General features: G+C 44.2%; 1 protein-coding gene across 1 annotated transcript in view; it reads left to right on the top strand.

Annotated features, from left to right (window-relative positions):
- The first annotated feature begins 461 nt into the window (after window positions 1–461).
- The window catches only part of LOC134909673 (cyclic GMP-AMP synthase-like), a 139,637-nt gene continuing 120,904 nt past the window's right edge, over window positions 462–19,194 (top strand). Inside the window, exon 1 of the mRNA XM_063916813.1 lies at window positions 462–1,413. Coding sequence (XP_063772883.1) covers window positions 760–1,413 — 654 coding nt within the window. The 5' untranslated portion in view covers window positions 462–759. The remainder of the gene's footprint in view (window positions 1,414–19,194) is intronic.

The raw sequence follows: 19,194 nt of genomic DNA, 5'->3' as shown, positions 1-19,194 counted from the left end.
ATTTTGTATGCCGCAGTCACACACAGAATATAGGCATGCTGCATATTATTTTAATCAGCAGAAGCTGCTGGTGCCCCTAAGCACACCAAATGCCCTAGGCAATTACCTAGTTTGCCTATGCCTAAGGCCGGCTCTGCAGGAGGGGGCAGCAAAGTAGGTAAGTATGCCCCAAGTGACAAAAGGAACGGATGTCGGGATGTGAAGTCCCGCCCCTTCCCACAAAGCCCCACCCCTTTCCAGTCTTTCAAAGGACTAAAAACGGGTGCCACCCACGAAGCCCCGCCCCTCTAATTAAGTCCCACCCATTCCCACAAAGACCCCCCCCCCCCCCCCGCCCGCCGCAGTACTGGGTGTTAAGGAGGTGAGTGACGCCTCTGATGCAATGTGCTCTGTAATATGTGTGCTCTGTATAAATAACTGTTAATGAATAACTGCTTCCTTTTTCTTCACACAGACAGCTGGTCATGTACTCTCACAAAACTTTGTTTACAACTATCGGCTTAATATTTCTTTGACTTCACATTCACAGGCTTTCTGGTATGACCTATTTTGTTTATACAATTCACTAAATCTGTATACGGACAGATTTAGGTTGAATAAGAAAACTGAAACTAGACAGCAGGGATTTTCCTGTCAGGAAAGAGAATAGCTAGGCGTGTGCCTAGGCTGCAGGTTTCATTTATCTCTTCCTGAAGGTGATGTGGGAGGAAACATTACTTATTGGTGAGAATGTAAGAATTTGTCAGAAAGGAAATAGACATGGGAGACCATAGGCGGCATGAAGAGAAAGACTCTGCAACTCGGCCAAAGGAGCCCAGAGGCAGAGGAAGGACGGCCAGAAAATACACCGAATCAGGCAAAAATGAGTGCTCTGGAGGAAGGGGAAAATCACAGACATTGGGAAGAGCTACAACTCTAAAAGAGGTTAATGGAAATGCTGTGGGACAAAGTTGTGGTAAGAAACAGTCACAGGTGAAACCTCAAAAAGCACAACAGAGTGAAACCAAAATTAATTCAGCACCTGACAATAATGAATGTGCACAGTCAGAGGTGAAGTTATCTGGAAGAACAAACAAATCAGGCAAAACTGGTAATGAGAAAATTGTGAAAAAGAGAGTGAATGGCTTAGTACAAGGCAGAACAAGCCGCACAGAAAGTACTGAGGAGTCTGAGGACTGTGATAGGCCATCCCAAATTAACCGGCAAACAAAACAATCTCCCCCTGGGAAGGGAAAATCAAGTAAACTGAGACATGTGGTAGAGAGCTTGAGACTGAAAATGAAGGATATCTCAAATGCAGCAGATAAAATAAATACTATAGTTGATACAATCATCCATGAAGTCTCTGAAAAAGATTTACTATTCCAAGATATAAAGGGAATGTCCACTGGAAGCTATTATGAAGGAGTCAAGGTAAGAAACCCACTTTAATAAGGAAATATACCCAATTATATTGTTTTTATGTACCCTTTGTTCTAAGTAAAAATTAATGATTCCTATCCAATAAGTATGTATGCTACATTCAAGGTCCATGGTCTCCACAGTATTTACCTTGGGGTATGCTTGGTGGAGACCAGGGGGTTTATTTACTAATATCCGTGTTTGTGCCGATTTGTAGGGAGTTTTATCTCGAATTTTATCTGCAACTTTTTTAATCCATCTACGGTAATTTACTAAGCTGCCGAGTTTTCTATTTTCTCTTACGTCCTAGAGGATGCTGGGGACTACGTAAGGACCATAGGGATAGATGGGCTCCGCAGGAGACATGGGCACTTTAAGAAAGACTTTAGATCCTGGGTGTGCACTGGCTTCTCCCTCTATGCCCCTCCTCCAGACCTCAGTTTGATACTGTGCCCAGTGGAGACTGGGTGCTTTTCAGGAGCTCTCCTGAGCTTTCTGACAGGAAGTATTTTGTTAGGTTTTTTATTTTCAGGGAGCACTGCTGGCAACAGACTCCCTGCATCGAGGGACTGAGGGGAGAGAAGCAGACCTACTTCTGTGAGTTTCAAGGCTCTGCTTCTTAGGCTACTGGACACCATTAGCTCCAGAGGGATTGGTACGCAGGATCTCACCCTAGCCGGCCGTCCCAGAGCCGCGCTGCCGTCCCCCTCGCAGAGCCGGAAGATAGAAGCCGGGTGAGTATGAGAAGAAAAGAAGACTTCAGAGGCGGCAGAAGACTTCATGATCTTCACTGAGGTAACGCACAGCACTGCAGCTGTGCGCCATTGCTCCCATACACCTCACAAACGGCAGTCACTGTAAGGATGCAGGGCGCAGGGGGCGCCCTGGGCAGCAATACAAACCTCTTATTTGGCAAAAGAGAGCATATATACAGCTGGACACTGTATATATGCATGAGCCCCCGCCAATTGTACACTTTTAGTGGGACTGAAGCCCGCCGCCGAGGGAGCGGAGCTTCTCCCTCAGCACTCACCAGCGCCATGTTTTTCTCCACAGCACCGCTGAGAGGAAGCTCCCCGGACTCTCCCCTGCTTATACCACGGTAGAAGAGAGGGTTTTAAAGAAGAGGGGGGGCACATAATTCGGCGCAGATAATAACAGCGCTACTGGGTAAACATTTAATTGTTGTGTTTTTTCCTGGGTCATATAGCGCTGGGGTGTGTGCTGGCATACTCTCTCTCTATCTCTCCAAAGGGCCTTGTGGGGGAATTATCTTCAGAAGAGCATTCCCTGAGTGTGTGGTGTGTCGGTACGTGTGTGTCGACATGTCTGAGGTAAAAGGCTCTCCTAAGGAGGAGATAGAGCAAATGTGTGTGTGGTGTCTCCGTCGACAACGCCGACACCTGATTGGATATGTGAAATTAAGTGCTAAGGTAAATTTATTGCACAAAAGATTAGAGAACAGACAAGGAATCTACCCATGTCTGTCCCTATGTCGCAGAGACCTTCAGAGTCTCACAACGCTCACTATCCAAAATAATAGACACTGGTATCGACACGGAGTCTGACTCCAGTGTCGACTACGATAATGCAAAGTACAGAGAAGTATTCAATATATGATTATTGTAATAAAATATGTTTTGCATATCACTGATGACTCATCTGTCCCTGACACGAGGGTACACATGTTTAAGGGGAAGAAAGCTGAGGTAAATTTCCCTCCTCTCATGAAGAAAAAGAGCGGGAATCTCCAGACAAGAAACTGCAGATTCCCAAAAAGAATTCTCAGGGAGTATCCTTTCCCTACTAGGGCCAGGATACAATGGGAATCTTCCCCTAGGGTGGACAAGGCATTTTCACGTTTACCCAAAAGGTAGCGCTGACTTAACAGCTATCCTCAGGGATCCTGAAGATAGCATGCAGTAAAAGTACATTGAAGTCCATTTACACACATTCTGGTACACTACTCAGACCGGCGATTGTGTCGGCATGGGTTTATAGCGCTGTAGCAGCGTGGACAGATACCTTATCAGCGGAGATTGAAACCCTAGATAAGGATACCATGTTATTGACCCTAGTGTGTGTATATATATATATATATATAAAAGATGCTGTCTTATATATATATATATATAAGACATGCCCAAAGAGACATTAGTCTACTGGGTTCTAGAGTCAACCCTATGTCGATTTCTGCTAGACGTGTCCTGTGGAACATGCAATGGACAGGTGATGCCGACTAAAAGAGGCATATGGAGGGTTTACCTTACAAGGCTGAGGAATTGTGTGGAGAAGGGCTCTCGGACCTGGTCTCCACAGCTATAGCTGGTAATTCTGATCTTTTGCCTTATATTCCCTCACAGCCTAAGAAAGCACGACATTATCAAATGCAGTCCTTTCGGTCGCAGAATAACAAGAAAGTACGAGGAGCGTCCTTTCTTACCAGAGGTAAGGGCACAGGGCACAGCTAGTTCCCTGGAACAGAAGTCCTCCCCGGCCTCTACTACATCCACCGCATAACGATGGAGCTCCGCTAAGGGAGTCCGTCCCAGTGGGAGCACGTCTTCGACTCTTCAGCCACATCTGAGTTCACTCACAGGTGGATCCCGGGGCAATAAAAATTATTTCTCAGGGTTACAAGCTGGAATTCGAAAGGTGCCTCCTCCTTATCGGACCTACCGCTTCTTCCCCAGAAAGGGAGATAATATTAAATACAATTCACACATTGTATCTCCAACAGGTGGTGCTCAAGGTTCCCCTCCTGCAACAAGGAAGGGGATATGACTCAACCTTGGCTGTGGTCCCGAAACCGTACGGTTCGGTCAGACCTATTTTAAAATTAAAATCTCTGAACCTATACGGGAAAAGGTTCAAATTTAAAGTGGAATCGCTCAGAGCGATCATCGCCATCCTGGAGGGGGGGATTTGATGGTGTATCTAGACATGAAGGCTGCATACCTTCATGTTTCCCATTTATCCAACCCATCAGGCGTACCTGACAATTGCGGTACAGTATTGTCATTACCAATTTCAGGGTAATTGGCGGAAAAGATGGTGCTCCTACGCAAGCAAGGAGTCACAGTTATCCCATACTTGGACGATCTCCTAATAAGGGCAAGATCAAAAGAGCAGTTGTTGTACAGCGTGTCACTTTCGCTGAAGGTGTCACAGCAACACGGCTGGATTCTCAATGTCCCGAAGTCACAGTTGGTTCCTATGGCTCGTCTGCCCTTCTTGGGTATGATTCTGGATACGGACAAGAAATGGGTTTACCTTCAGATAGAGAAGGCCCAGGAACTCATGACTCTAGTCAGGGACCTATTGAAACCAAGACAGGTGTCAGTGCATCACTGCACTCAAGTCCGGGGAAAAACATTCCCTTCAGCAGGTTCCATGCGAGGACTTCAAATGGGACCTACTGGACAAGTGGTCCGGGTCACATCTACAGATTCATCAGTTGATCACCCTATCCCCCAGGGCCAGGGTATCTCTCCTGTGGTGGCTGCAGAGTGCTCAAGTTCTATAGGGCCGCAGGTTCGGCATTCAGGACTGGATTCTGGTGACCACGGACGCGAGCCTCCGAGGTTGGGGAGCAGTCACACATTGAAGAAATTTCCAAGGTCTTTGGTCAAGTCAAGAGACTTGTCTTCACATCAACATCTTGGAACTAAGGGCCATATACAACACCCTACGTCAAGCGGAGACCTTACTTCGCGACCAACCGGTTCTGATCCAGTCAGACAACGTCACCGCAGTAGCTCATGTAAACCGCCAAGGCGGAACAAGGAGCAGAGTGGCGATGGCGGAAGCCACCAGAATTCTTTGCTGAGCGGAGAATCATGTAAGAGCACTGTCAGCAGTGTTCATTCCGGGAGTGGACAACTGGGAAGCAGACTTCCTCAGCAGACACGACCTACGTCCTGGAGAGTGGGGACTTCATCAGGAAGTCTTCGCACAGATTGCAATTCGGTGGGGACTGCCACAGATAGACATGATGGCGACCCGCCTCAACAAAAAGCTGCAGAGTTATTGTGCCAGGTCAAGAGACCCTCAGGCAGTAGCGGTAGACACCGTGGGTGTTCCAGTCAGTCTATGTATTTCCTCCTCTTCCTCTCATACCCAAGGGTTGAGAATAATAAGAAAAAGAGGAGTGAGAACAATCCTCATTGTTCCAGATTGGCCACGAAGGACCTGGTATCCGGATCTGCAGGAAATGCTTACAGAAGATCCGTGGCCTCTTCCTCTAAGGCAGGACCTGTTGCAACAGGGCCCATGTCTGTTCCAGACACTTACCGCGGCTGCGTTTGACGGCATGGCGGTTGAATGCCGGATCCTAGCGAAAAAAGGCATTCCGGATGAGGTCATTCCTACGCTAATAAAGGCTAGGAAGGACGTGACATCTAAACATTATCACCGTATATGGCGAAAATATGTTTCTTGGTAGGAGGCCAGGAATGCTTCTATGGAAAAATTCCATCTGGGCCGTTTCCTTCACTTCCTACAAACTGGAGTGAATTTGGGCCTAAAATTAAGGTTCAGATTTCGGCCCTATCCATTTTCTTTCAAAAAGAATTGGCTTCTCTCCCAGAAATCACGGCTGCGCTCGTCTCGGAGTATACACTAAGAGAGGTGGGGTTAATAGTACATAAGTCTCTAATAAAAGGATTGTTCTTGAATTAAGTGCGTTGACTTAATATATCCCGTAAAGTTATTGATGCGTACTTGGGCCTTTCTTTATGTGTTTTAGTTCCTACTTCTCCAAGTTGGATCTTGAGTGGGTTCGTGTTGTTGGACTGTGGTATATTCTTCTTGTACCGGTGAATTCGGTATTCGTTCTCTGGATTTTCTCCTGTGCTTCCCTCCGGGGTACCAAGATATTTCTTGACCTCAGAAATTAGGGGTAGAGAAGCAGAGATAGCCGCTGATAGTGTAGTAAGCGTATTAAGAATGACGTTATAGACTAGTAGGGGTGTCTTATGAGAAGATCTTAAAGAAGTGGGGACTGTTGGTTGCGTACTGTACTCACGTGAGAGACGTGATGTACCCCTTGCATAAAGGTATCTTTAATGTTCTTATGTTGTTCTCCTCTTCCTCCAGACAGGATTCTATATAGTTCTTATCCTCGGGAGGGAGAGAGGAGATAGAACAGTTGGTAGTGTGATAGGTTTTTTGTGTGAAGTGAGTATTTACTAGAGAGCAAATCACTCCTCTGAACTTATCATTTTTAAAGGGGAGTGCGTACCGTACTCACATCCGTACAGGAAAGTTCAAAACACATAAAGGTATCTTTTCTCGAATCGATATATTGTCATACACGGTTACACTCATGCAGGTAAAATAGATGAGAGAAATGGTGGGCGTACCCAACTCACACTGTACAATGCGGGGACTTGTATATAAAGGTATCTTTAAAATGATCCTGTTGGCTCTAGAAGTTCTTAGTTTCGGAATCCATTCCGCTCGTATAAATATGAAGAAAAATGAAGCAGGGTGTCATGGGGTAACCTTGAAAAAGACTTCTTCAGTCGAAACGCGTTGGTGTGAGGGCCAGGACTTCCAGGGACTGATAGGGACGGCATTTACTAAGGTGAGAACGATCCGGACATTAACATCTTTTATCCACCCGTGTATGCCCCCCTTTCCTATCTGGAGTCCATTGGCAGTTTTATGTTGTTTTAGAAGTTTTTTGTACTATTAAATCATTTTAAATGGGTTACCCCATGACACCCTGCTTCATTTTTCTTCATATTTATACGAGCGGAATGGATTCCGAAACTAAGAACTTCTAGAGCCAACAGGATCATTTTAAAGATACCTTTATATACAAGTCCCCGCATTGTACAGTGTGAGTTGGGTACGCCCACCATTTCTCTCATCTATTTTACCTGCATGAGTGTAACCGTGTATGACAATATATCGATTCGAGAAAAGATACCTTTATGTGTTTTGAACTTTCCTGTACGGATGTGAGTACGGTACGCACTCCCCTTTAAAAATGATAAGTTCAGAGGAGTGATTTGCTCTCTAGTAAATACTCACTTCACACAAAAAACCTATCACACTACCAACTGTTCTATCTCCTCTCTCCCTCCCGAGGATAAGAACTATATAGAATCCTGTCTGGAGGAAGAGGAGAACAACATAAGAACATTAAAGATACCTTTATGCAAGGGGTACATCACGTCTCTCACGTGAGTACGGTACGCAACCAACAGTCCCCACTTCTTTAAGATCTTCTCATAAGACACCCCTACTAGTCTATAACGTCATTCTTAATACGCTTACTACACTATCAGCGGCTATCTCTGCTTCTCTACCCCTAATTTCTGAGGTCAAGAAATATCTTGGTACCCCGGAGGGAAGCACAGGAGAAAATCCAGAGAACGAATACCGAATTCACCGGTACAAGAAGAATATACCACAGTCCAACAACACGAACCCACTCAAGATCCAACTTGGAGAAGTAGGAACTAAAACACATAAAGAAAGGCCCAAGTACGCATCAATAACTTTACGGGATATATTAAGTCAACGCACTTAATTCAAGAACAATCCTTTTATTAGAGACTTATGTACTATTAACCCCACCTCTCTTAGTGTATACTCCGAGACGAGCGCAGCCGTGATTTCTCTTTTTGTTTTATGTATCTATGTTGTAGGAGGTTGAGTGACCACCTGTAGATATCACCACTGCTGCTCTCTGGGGCGCGGCAGTCCTTTGTAAACCCTTTTAGATTCTCTCCCAGAAGTTCAGACTTTTGTGAAGGGAGTGCTGCATATTCAGCCTCCTTTTGTACCTCCGGTGGAGCCTTGGGACCTTAACGTGGTGTTAAGTTCCTTAAGTCACACTGGTTTGTACCACTTAAAACGGTGGAGTTGAAATATCTCACTTGGAAGGTGGTCATGTTATTAGCCTTGGCTTCGGCTAGGCGAGGGTCGGAATAAGCGGCTTTGTCACATAAAAGCCCCTATCTGATTTTCCATATGGATAGAGCGGAATTGCGGAACCGTCCTCAATTCCTGCCAAAAGTGGTTTCATCCTTTCATATGAACCAACCTATTGGGGTGCCTGTGGCTACGCGTGACTTGGAGGATTCCGAGTCACTTGATGTGGTCAGGGCTTTGAAAATTTACGTAGCCAGAACGGCTAGAGTCAGAAAAACAGATGCACTGTTTATCCTATATGCGACCAACAAGATTGGTACCCCTGCTTCAAAGCAGACTATTGCTCGCTGGATCTGTAGCACGATTCAGCAAGCGCATTCTACGGCTGGTTTGCCGTTGCCTAAATCAGTCAAGGCCCATTCCACTAGGAAAGTGGGCTCTTCTTGGGCGGCTGCCCGAGGGGTCTTGGCACTACAGCTGTGCCGAGCTGCTACTTGGTCGGGTTCAAACACCTTTGCAAAGTTCTATAAGTTTGATACCCTGGCTGAGGGGGACCTCCTGTTTGCTCAATCGGTGCTGCAGAGTCATCCGCACTCTCCCGCCCGTTTGGGAGCTTTGGTATAATCCCCATGGTCCTTACGGAGTCCCCAGCATCCTCTAGAATGTAAGAGAAAATAAGATTTTAAACCTACCGGTAAATCTTTTTCTCGTAGTCCGTAGAGGATGCTGGGCGCCCGTCCCAAGTGCGGACTACTTCTGCAATACTTGTATATAGTTATTGTTTGAATAAGGGTTATGTTATAGTTGCATCGGTCTTGAACTGATGCTATGTTGTTTTCATACTGTTAACTGGGTAGTTTATCACAAGTTATACGGTGTGATTGGTGTGGCTGGTATGAATCTTGCCCTTGGATTAACAAAAATCCTTTCCTCGTACTGTCAGTCTCCTCTGGGCACAGTTTCTCTAACTGAGGTCCGGAGGAGGGGCATAGAGGGAGGAGCCAGTGCACACCCAGGATCTAAAGTCTTTCTTAAAGTGCCCATGTCTCCTGCGGAGCCCGTCTATCCCCATGGTCCTAACGGAGTCCCCAGCATCCTCTACGGACTACGAGAAAAAGATTTACCGGTAGGTTTAAAATCTTATTTTCCGATGTCGATGTGATTCGTATTGTCATGCAGTGTTTTATGGGAGTGATTAGTCCGGCCGAATCAGTGAGATCCGTGCAGGGCTTCATTGAGTACATTATGAGAAGTGTTTAAATAATTAAAAATCAAAGAAAAAAATTGCGTGGGGTCCCCCCTCCTAAGCATAACCAGCCTTGGGCTCTTTGAGCCGGCCCTGGTTGTAAAAATACAGGGGAAAGATGCGTAGGGTCCCCCCATATTTATACAACCAGCACCGGGCTCTGCGTCCAGTCCTGGTTCAAAAAGTACGGGGGACAAAAGATGTAGGGGTCCCCCGTATTTTTTAAACCAGCACCGGGCTCCACTAGCCAGAGAGATAATGTCACAGCCAGGGGACACTTTTATATAGGTCCTTGAGGCCGTGGCATTACCCCCCCAACTAGTCATCCCTGGCCGGGGTACCCTGGATGAGTGGGGACCCCTTAAATCAAGGCCCCCCCCCCTCCAGCCACCCAAGGGCCATGGGTGAATCCCGAGGCTGCCCCCCCATCCGTGGGCGGTGGATGGGAGGCTGATAGCCTTTGTGTAAAAATAAGAATATTGTTTCTCTTACGTCCTAGAGGATGTTGGGGTCCATATAAGTACCATGGGGTATAGACGGGTCCTGTGGAGCCTTTGGCACTATAAAATTTTAAGTGTGGGCAGGCTCCTCCCTCTATGCACCTCCTCCATACCTCAGTTTAGAAATCGTGCTGAGAGAGCCGGATGCACTTCCAGTGAGCTCCACAGAGGGAGTTCAGAAAAGGATATTTCTAAGTTCTTAAATAACAGGGAGGCTGCTGGCAACAGCCTCCCTGCTTCGTGGGATGCAGGGGGAAGGAGCAGGAACCAACTTCCTGAAGAGTTAATGGCTCCTGCTGACAGGACACCATTAGCTCCTGAAGGGTACTGATTGCATAGCCCCCGATGGCGAACGCTCACTCCCACAGCAACAGCTGCCACCCCTGCAGCTGCCAGAAGGTGACAAGGTGGGGAGTACTACATACCAGCGATCCGTCAGACGGAAAGCTGGTGTCCATGGCGGCTGAGGGGAAAGGAGCGCAGCGGCAGCAGGCTGCGCTCCGCTGGCTCACACAGGCAGTCCACGGGGTGCAGAGCGCAGGAGGGGCGCTCTGAGCCAGCAATACTCCCCATACTGGTTACAAGGTAAACGGGGGTGTAAAACCCCCCATTTACAAGAAATCCCTCAGGCCAGTTAAAATAACAAAAACGCGGGAGGTCCGTGCCGTCTTGGGGGCGGGGTTTCTTCTCTTTCAGATCCAGCAAGTCATCAGCGCCATTTTAGGCTGCAGTCACCGCAGAGGACAGGCTGCACGGAACGCTGACCTCCTTCATAACTTACTGTGGTACCAGGGTGTTATAGGACGAGAGGTGGAGTACAGTTGGTGCTTTATATGGTATATATACATATATTTATTGTAGAACAACCGATTAGGTTACCAAATTAGCGTTGAAGGTTAATATTTAAACGCTTCTAGAATCGCTGGATGGAGCTGGCTCTTAGTTTCTGTGTTACTCTGATAAGTCTCAGTAAAGGAATTGTTTTATACAAATATTCGTGTGTGTGTGTGTGTGTGTGTGTGTGTGTGTGTGTGTGTGTGTGTGTGTGTGAAAGGCACAGTAACATGTCAAATGAGAATGATTCAGACAATGCAGACTGTTTGTCGACTGCTGATGTTTTCCTGCCACAGGATGATGAGGTGTTGCCTAACCCCACTGAAACTGACACAGAGGGTTTGGGCAGCATAAAATTAATGCTTGCACAGTTGAATGAGAGATTTACACAATCTGAAAAATAATTTAAAGGTTGGAGGAGATCTGTGGAAGATGCTTTGTACACAGGCCCATCGACTTCCTCACATCAAACCCCCTCAGCCATATCAAAGCGTTCTCTTGCACGCATGATGAATGTCGACAAAGACACAGATGACGATGCGGGGGACATAGATGACATGAAAGGGGCGAATGCTACCCTTTCAAAGAGCAGTCAATCCATGATTACAAACATTAGGGTGGTGTTGGAAATCACAGATACCCCTCCAACAGAGGAAAAAAGGGCATATTTTAATAAAAATAAAAAACCTGTGATAACTTTCCCTGTTTCAGAGGAATTGAATGCTATGTTTGAAAATTCCTGGCAATGCCCAGACAAGAAATTTCGGATTCCAAAAAGAATCTTAATAGCTTATCCCTTTCCAGAAGGTGATAGATCAAAGTGGGAGAATTCCCCCATGGTGGACGCCTCAGTGTCCAGATTATCAAAAAATATTACCTTACCTGTACCAGGCACGGCTTCGTTAAAAGAACCGGCTGACCGCAAGATTGAGACTACACTTAAGTCTATTTATACGGCTAGTGATACTATCCTCAGACCCACTATTGCGGGTGCATGGATTTCAAATGTTATTGAAAAATATGCAGAAAATTTATTAAAAAATATAGACACAGTTGACAGGGATGATATTATCTCAACCCTGGGTCACATAAAGGATTCTGCGGGATTCATGTTTGAGGCCCTGAAGGACATTCTATTAACGGCTGCACGTTCGTCATCCATGCCGGTGTCGGCCCGCAGAGGTCTCTGGTTGAATCAGTGGACAGCGGACGCAGAATCTAAGAAAAATGTGGAAACCCTCCCTTATGAAGGTGAAGCACTTTTTGGGGTAGCATTAGATAAGTGGATATCTAAAACAACATCGGGTAAGTCAACTTTTCTTTCTTTCCGCAGCACCTCCTGCAAAAAAGCAATTTTTTGGCCCGCAACAAAGCCCCTTTCTCGGCGGGAAATCAGGTAGGGCCAAAGGCTCCACCCCTTTCTTCGGTAGAGGAAGAGGTCAGGGGCGATGCGGAAAACCAACAACAGGGGTTTCTCAGGAACAGAAATTAACTTCGGTTCCACCAACCACGTCAACATGACGCTGGGGCTCCCGGCCGGGAGTTCGATCAGGAGGGAGACAAAGATCCTCTAAAATTAGGGATGGCCAAAAGGGCTTAAGAACTCCCACCTGGCAGAATTTTCAAGAAAATTTGGAAAAGGTTGTTGATTCTCTGACTAAAATTCAGAAAAGAGTTTTTCAGACTGGCAGGGCTCTGCCAGCATCTCTTTCAACCTCCTGTTTCAAGCCAAAACAGAATTAGTAATAGGATACCATTAAAAACAATACCAGAGGTTATTACACCTTTTCCAGACACAGACTACTTGTCTAGATGTTGACATCGCTCTAGATGAAGTGATATCTTGCAGCCCAGCTACAGAGGAATTAAAAATTCCACAACAAATTCTTCCATAAAAAATCTATAGAACATGTTATTCAGATTACATCTTTGGATGTAACAGTGAGTACGCCATTGACCGTACACCTAGATGTCATCCCCATGAGGGAGGAACAGGTCCCATCTGCGCGTGGGATGCAGGTTCAGGAATCTGACCTGGATCCTCCTCTGACAGGAGACGTATTGAAAAGATTGGAAGACAATCACAAGACAAAAGAACTTCCCCGGAAGATTTTAAAAGCTAAGAACACTTCTTCACACAAGCATTCGGAGAAGAAGGACAAACAGACAAAGTCTATGTCAAAGTCAACAAAAACTCCATTGCAAGGTTCCCTCAAGGGAACAAGACCTTTGAAACGTTCCTCAAAGGGCCACGAGACCACGTTATCTCAAAAAGAAGTCAGGGACACATTGTTCCAGGTGGACAAACCTTCAGGCCTGGTTGGTTCCGAGGGCGTTTTAGTTGAGGGAAGTGTCTCTTCCAGTTCCACTAACAAGATCACAAAATCTGGCGACCCATATAAATTTGGTAATAGCCCTTTTAATAACAGCAGTAGCACATTTAGTTAAAAGAAAAGGCAGCATCTGTACCGGGTAAAGGAGCCTGGGGAAAGAGACTATCTTAAATAGATGGTAACGACCAATATAGGAAAGTGGTACATGTTTCCAAAGGAGGTTTTACTTCAGTATCTATTACGGTGAGTGCACCTCTGTTTTTGTACCCCCAGGCCCATCAGCTCCCTCTGCCAGCACAAGATCCTCCATGGGCCTCATTTTCTAACATGCTGGGTAAAATTGCTGACCATATTGCAGCCCCGCCTGTGACCCCCTCCCCCCTTCATGGGTCTTCCACAACCTTTACTGCCTGTTTATCAGCCCATACCAGCCCCACCCATCCCTCACCCCTGGTTGGACATGTTCTCTAACTCTATACAGAGTCTGGCTGCTTCATCGGCTGCATTCCAGATGAAGGGTCAGATAACACCTCCTGCTCCTACTGCCACCAAGCTTGTTGTGGCATCTTCACAGTTTATGCCACTCAGATTCTGTGGAATCTTCTGCAGCAGATCATGCTGATTTCGCTGATGCATACTCCCCTCTCGGGGAAAGAAGAGGTGCATAAAAATACAGTCTCACTTTCTGCGCTCCAAATGTCCCCTTGTTTTAAACGGTCCTCACAGCGATGTCATGTTGTACATGACAAAGAAACAAAAAATACAATAGTGTAATCCTGTATGAGCATAAAAGTTCTTTCCACTGTGTTAAGGGAGAACTAGGTGATGAAGATGGTCCCAAAAGAGAAATAAGACGTCCAACTTTCTTATAGGGTCACCCAAAGTGATGCCGTGAAGATACGGTAATGGATCCTTACGTGTATGCTTACTTGAAAATGGAAGATAGAAAGCACATAAAGGTTTCTTTTCCGTGTAGGTTATTTCCTCTGTGACACCGTATACTGAGTATGAATATCACTCATATGGTGGGTATGCAATTAAAAAAAGGGGAAGCCAATTAGGGCCAAAAGAACCCTTCTTTTATTAAAATATACAAATAAAACATAAATAGACAACCAGCCGTACCAAATGGGGAGCAGAGATGGAAGTCAACTGACATAAAGTGATCCGGATATCATAAAATGTCATATGCCCCCTTCAATGGATGTACTGGTTTAGGACATCAATATAGCACTGTATCAACGCGTTTCGACGCTCTGCGGCGTCTTTGTCAAGATTTAACAGTGTGTTTCACTATAATAATATACAGAAAATCCAATAAAACACTTTCCCTTATTTACAGAAAATAATCATAAAAACAAATGTAGTCATGAAAACATAAAACATACCACTGATATGCAGCCTCTCCTGTGTGGTCAGCTGAATGAAAAACTCCCAGTCTGACCTCTCTTAAATAGCAGAGCCTTAATTGGTTTAACCCTAATTAACCAATGAGCTGACCACCAGCGTGATAGACATTCACAGTAGCCAATAGTTTACAATTCACAAGAGACCTGGATTTACAGATTTGGCGCCAAAAGAGTTCACAGATCCCCTTCATGGCACTGCCCCGCATCTCATTTCCATGGCAACACGCCCGGGCCGCAATCACATGATATAGCTAATTCCTGCTTCCTTTAAAACCTTCTTCGTATTACTAACCTGCGTCCCGTTCCCTTGGTAACATATCCGGGGCACAGACCAATACCATGGCTAGCATTACTTCCTCCCACTACCAACGTAACAACCTGCCAGCTGTGCGTCCCGTTCCCCTGGTAACACATCCGGGGTCCAGACCAGTCATACGGCTAGCATTACTTCCTCCCACTCAAAACGTACTATCCTAACAGCTGAAAACGAAAGTGATCTAAACTCCTTTTACAGTACTAACATGTTCAGATAAAACCCGGTCCTGGGAACAAGTATCCCTTAATCTCGCCTAAACGTCCTATACTCACTGCAGTCACGAGCACGGAATTAAGGTATGGGGCAGGTTCTCAACCTTGCCCTTTTCCAACATGGTTCGCCGTGACTTCCGCCCACTTAATACGTCACAGGTATTCTCATAACCGGACCCGCAAAGCTCTCTATTTCTTAACGTATCCCCTCCATACTGATACCCTGCGTCCCGTTTCCATAGTGACGCATCCAGGACACAGTTGCTTCCTAGTAACCAAAAACGGAGTCATCTATACTCCGCCTTTGGTACAAACATTTTCTAACAGAGCCCCGCTCTGGAAACAAATATAATTTAAAAGTCCTGTACCAACTCCGTATGATAGCGGGAACGGAACTATACATAGAATATTGCCCATACCCTACATTATAAATGGAACAGACCCAAGCACACAACCTTTAATACGGTCCCCCATAAACAGGGAAAAGTGATATGCACATAGTTAAAATAGCAACATAATGGTAATTACAATATACAATGTACATAAATAAACTCTCATTTACATATAGAATTTTTTTGTCTGAACACATATAATTACAATAATGTTGGAAATAATCTCCCTATATAGATAGAGGAACACTTGGGAATGATCCCAAAGTTCCAAAAGGTATAAGCCCTACCAGAATGGACCCAACACCACTTTACAGAAACCACCTAATTTCAAAATCGTGGTTTAGACCATGAGGTCTAAGGCTGTTGAATTCATAGATGTTCCTCATTTCCGCCTTGGCTAACCTGTTATCCCTATCCCTTGTCCTCCAGTTATTTTGTATCCATTTGATTGCACAAAAACTCTTTAGGCCCTTGACTAATTTTTCATGTTTCTCTTTAAAATGCAAGGAAAAGGGATGATTAACGTTACCATTGATGATGTTTCGAACATGCTCGGCCCAGCGAATTTTAACCTGTCGTTTGGTTTTACCTATGTACAATAAATTGCATTTGCATACTATGCCATAAACAACATAATCTGTATGACAGGTTATAAACTCGTCAATTTTGATGGTCTTCTTTTCCCAGCAAAAACTAGTAACTTTAGACTCACTGCTGGGACAGGCTTTCAAAGTTTACAGTCTCCACAACGATAAAACCCCTTATTTCTTGGAAGAAACCCCTTTCCATCCATAGGTAATGCACTAGATATCAGACTATTTTTAATGTTCGGTGCCCTCCTATATGTAAATTTGGGCTTTTTTTGGTAACACTTTACACAAGATTTCGTCCTTTATTCCAGTTCTTTCTAACTATTCCTTCTATCCTTTTGTGTTGTTTGTTAAACTGTGTATGGAAGGAGACTTTAAAATTTGTGGTGTAATTCTTTCTATGTTCTTTAGTTTTAAGCAATGTTAACCTATCGATGCTGCCAACCTCCTCTGATACTTTGGATAGTTTAGAAATTTCATACCCTTTCTTTGCAAAATTAGTTACCATCACTGAGGCTTGTTTATTATATTTTGTGTTGTCAGAACAATTCCTGCGTAACCTGAGTAATTGACCCTTAGGTACATTCTCCAGCCAGATAGGTAAATGGTTACTGTCCAAGGGTATGTACGTATTACAATCTGTAGTTTTTACATAATTACTGGTAATGAGATTTCCATCAACTACTTCAATTTTTAAATCGAGAAAGTGAATGGAAAATCTACTGATATCAAAAGACAGCTGAATGTTCAGAGTATTAGTATTGAGATATTGGAAAAAATCCTGGAAGGTGGACTCATCCCCCTTCCAAACAAAAATTATATTGTCTATGTACCGCCACCACCGCACCAGGTTCGCATCCCAGCCATGCCCTGCCCACACATGGGTGTCTTCCCATCTGGACATGAATAAATTTGCATAACTGGGTGCGAACCTGGTGCCCATGGCGGTACCGACTACCTGCTTGTAAAAAGAGCCATCAAAATTAAAATAATTGTTGGTCAGAATAAATGATATTCCATCCAGAATGAAATTAGAAAGTAAAGTATCAAACTTTTCCTGGTTCAATGTGGTCTTAATGGCATCTAAACCGTCCTTATGGGAAATAATAGTATAAAGGGAGGAGACGTCCGCAGTTATGAGGATGTAATCTTCCTCCCACTGTAGATCTAAAAGATGATTTAGAATATCTCTAGTGTCCTTAAGATAAGACTTACCGCGGGTTACAAGTGGCTGTAAATGATGGTCTATATATGCCGACAGATTGGACGTGATAGAATTCGTCCCTGCCACTATAGGCCTACCAGGGGGGTTAAGGACATCTTTATGGACCTTCAGGAGAAGGTACAAAACCGGTATGAAAAAACTCTCATTTAGTAAATATTGTGCAATATTCTCATCAATTGTTCCCAAGTTGACATATTGACTGACTAGGTTATTGTATGATTTGAAAATATTAGTAGATGGATCTCCCTTGAGTTTTAAATAGGTGACCCCATCTTCTAGTTGACGTTGGCCCTCTTTGATGTAATTTTCCTTGTCCATAATTACAATCCCCCCTCCCTTATCTGCCGGTTTCAAAATGATATCCCGATTTTCTTGTAAGTTCTTCAAACATTCACGTTCTTTTTTATTTAAATTATTGATTCTATTTGGACCTACTTCCTTCAATTGATTAAATTCCTCCAATACACTTTTATAAAAAGTGTCCACACAACATCCTCTGCTATGTGTGGGATAGAAGGTGGATTTCCTTTTAAAACAGGAAGTTACATCTTCTCCCACCTGTTGTGTATCGTCATTAAAAAACCTTTTTAATGATAATGTTCTGATGAACTTTTTTAGATCTATGTATAAATTAAAATGGTTGATATCATTGGTGGGACAGAATTTTAACCCTTTTTTAAGAACATGAGATTCTATCTCGTTCAATACATATTTGCTCAAGTTGAATATCTTAATCCCTTCCGTTTGATCAATTTCTGTAGTTGTGGGTACAGAGCTTGTGTCACCATTTATCAGTGTATCAAAGGTCCCTACACTTTTTTTGTTATTATTTCTTAGTTTTGAGGATTTACCCCCTCTTTTACCTCTCTTCCTCCGTTTGGAACATGTCTTAGTTCCTCTGCCCACTTCTAATGGTACCTCTTTTGAAAGTCTTTTCTACCCAAAAAATGTTGTTTACCTTTCCCATAATTTTGTTGTACTCTGGGTCTTTCCCTTATTGCATTTGACCCCCATGAGTTGCGGTCCTCATTATCAGAATGATATACTCTGTATGAGGTGTCCCCATTTTCACGGAGCCTCGATCTTTGCTCTGGAGAATATCCTCTCCTAGATCTATATTCCCTTCCATCAACTTCATTTCTGAAAGATGGTTTCCTGGAGGGGAACCTGTCGAATGTATGGTCAGACCTCTGATGGGGTGTCCGATCCAATTCCTGGTACCTTCTTTGGAATTTGGGTCTGATTCTCTGGGGAAGTGCACTAAAATGCTTTTTTACTGTAGGTAATGGTGTTCTTATATTTCCTCTTTCATCACTAATAACTCTATCCTCCTTATTAACATTTTTATCCCTGAGGAATTTTCTCTTCTTTTTGTTAATGAGTTCTCTCTCATTCCTCTCAATCTTTTGTATAATCCGGTTTTCCAGATGGGAAGACACCCATGTGTGGGCAGGGCATGGCTGGGATGCGAACCTGGTGCGGTGGTGGCGGTACATAGACGATATAATTTTTGTTTGGAAGGGGGATGAGTCCACCCTCCAGGATTTTTGCCAATATCTCAATACTAATACTCTGAACATTCAGCTGTCTTTTGATATCAGTAGATTTTCCATTCACTTTCTCGATTTAAAAATTGAAGTAGTTGATGGAAATCTCATTACCATTAATTATGTAAAACCTACAGATTGTAATACGTACATACCCTTGGACAGTAACCATTTACCTATCTGGCTGGAGAATGTACCTAAGGGTCAATAACTCAGGTTACGCAGGAATTGTTCTGACAACACAAAATATAATGAACAAGCCTCAGTGATGGTAACTAAATTTGCAAAGAAAGGGTATGAAATT

The sequence above is a fragment of the Pseudophryne corroboree genome, chromosome 4 (genome assembly GCF_028390025.1).
Source record: "Pseudophryne corroboree isolate aPseCor3 chromosome 4, aPseCor3.hap2, whole genome shotgun sequence".
Lineage (NCBI taxonomy): Eukaryota > Metazoa > Chordata > Amphibia > Anura > Myobatrachidae > Pseudophryne > Pseudophryne corroboree.
The sequence above is the reverse complement of the archived record's forward strand: the minus strand, read 5'-3'. Positions and strand labels throughout refer to the sequence as shown.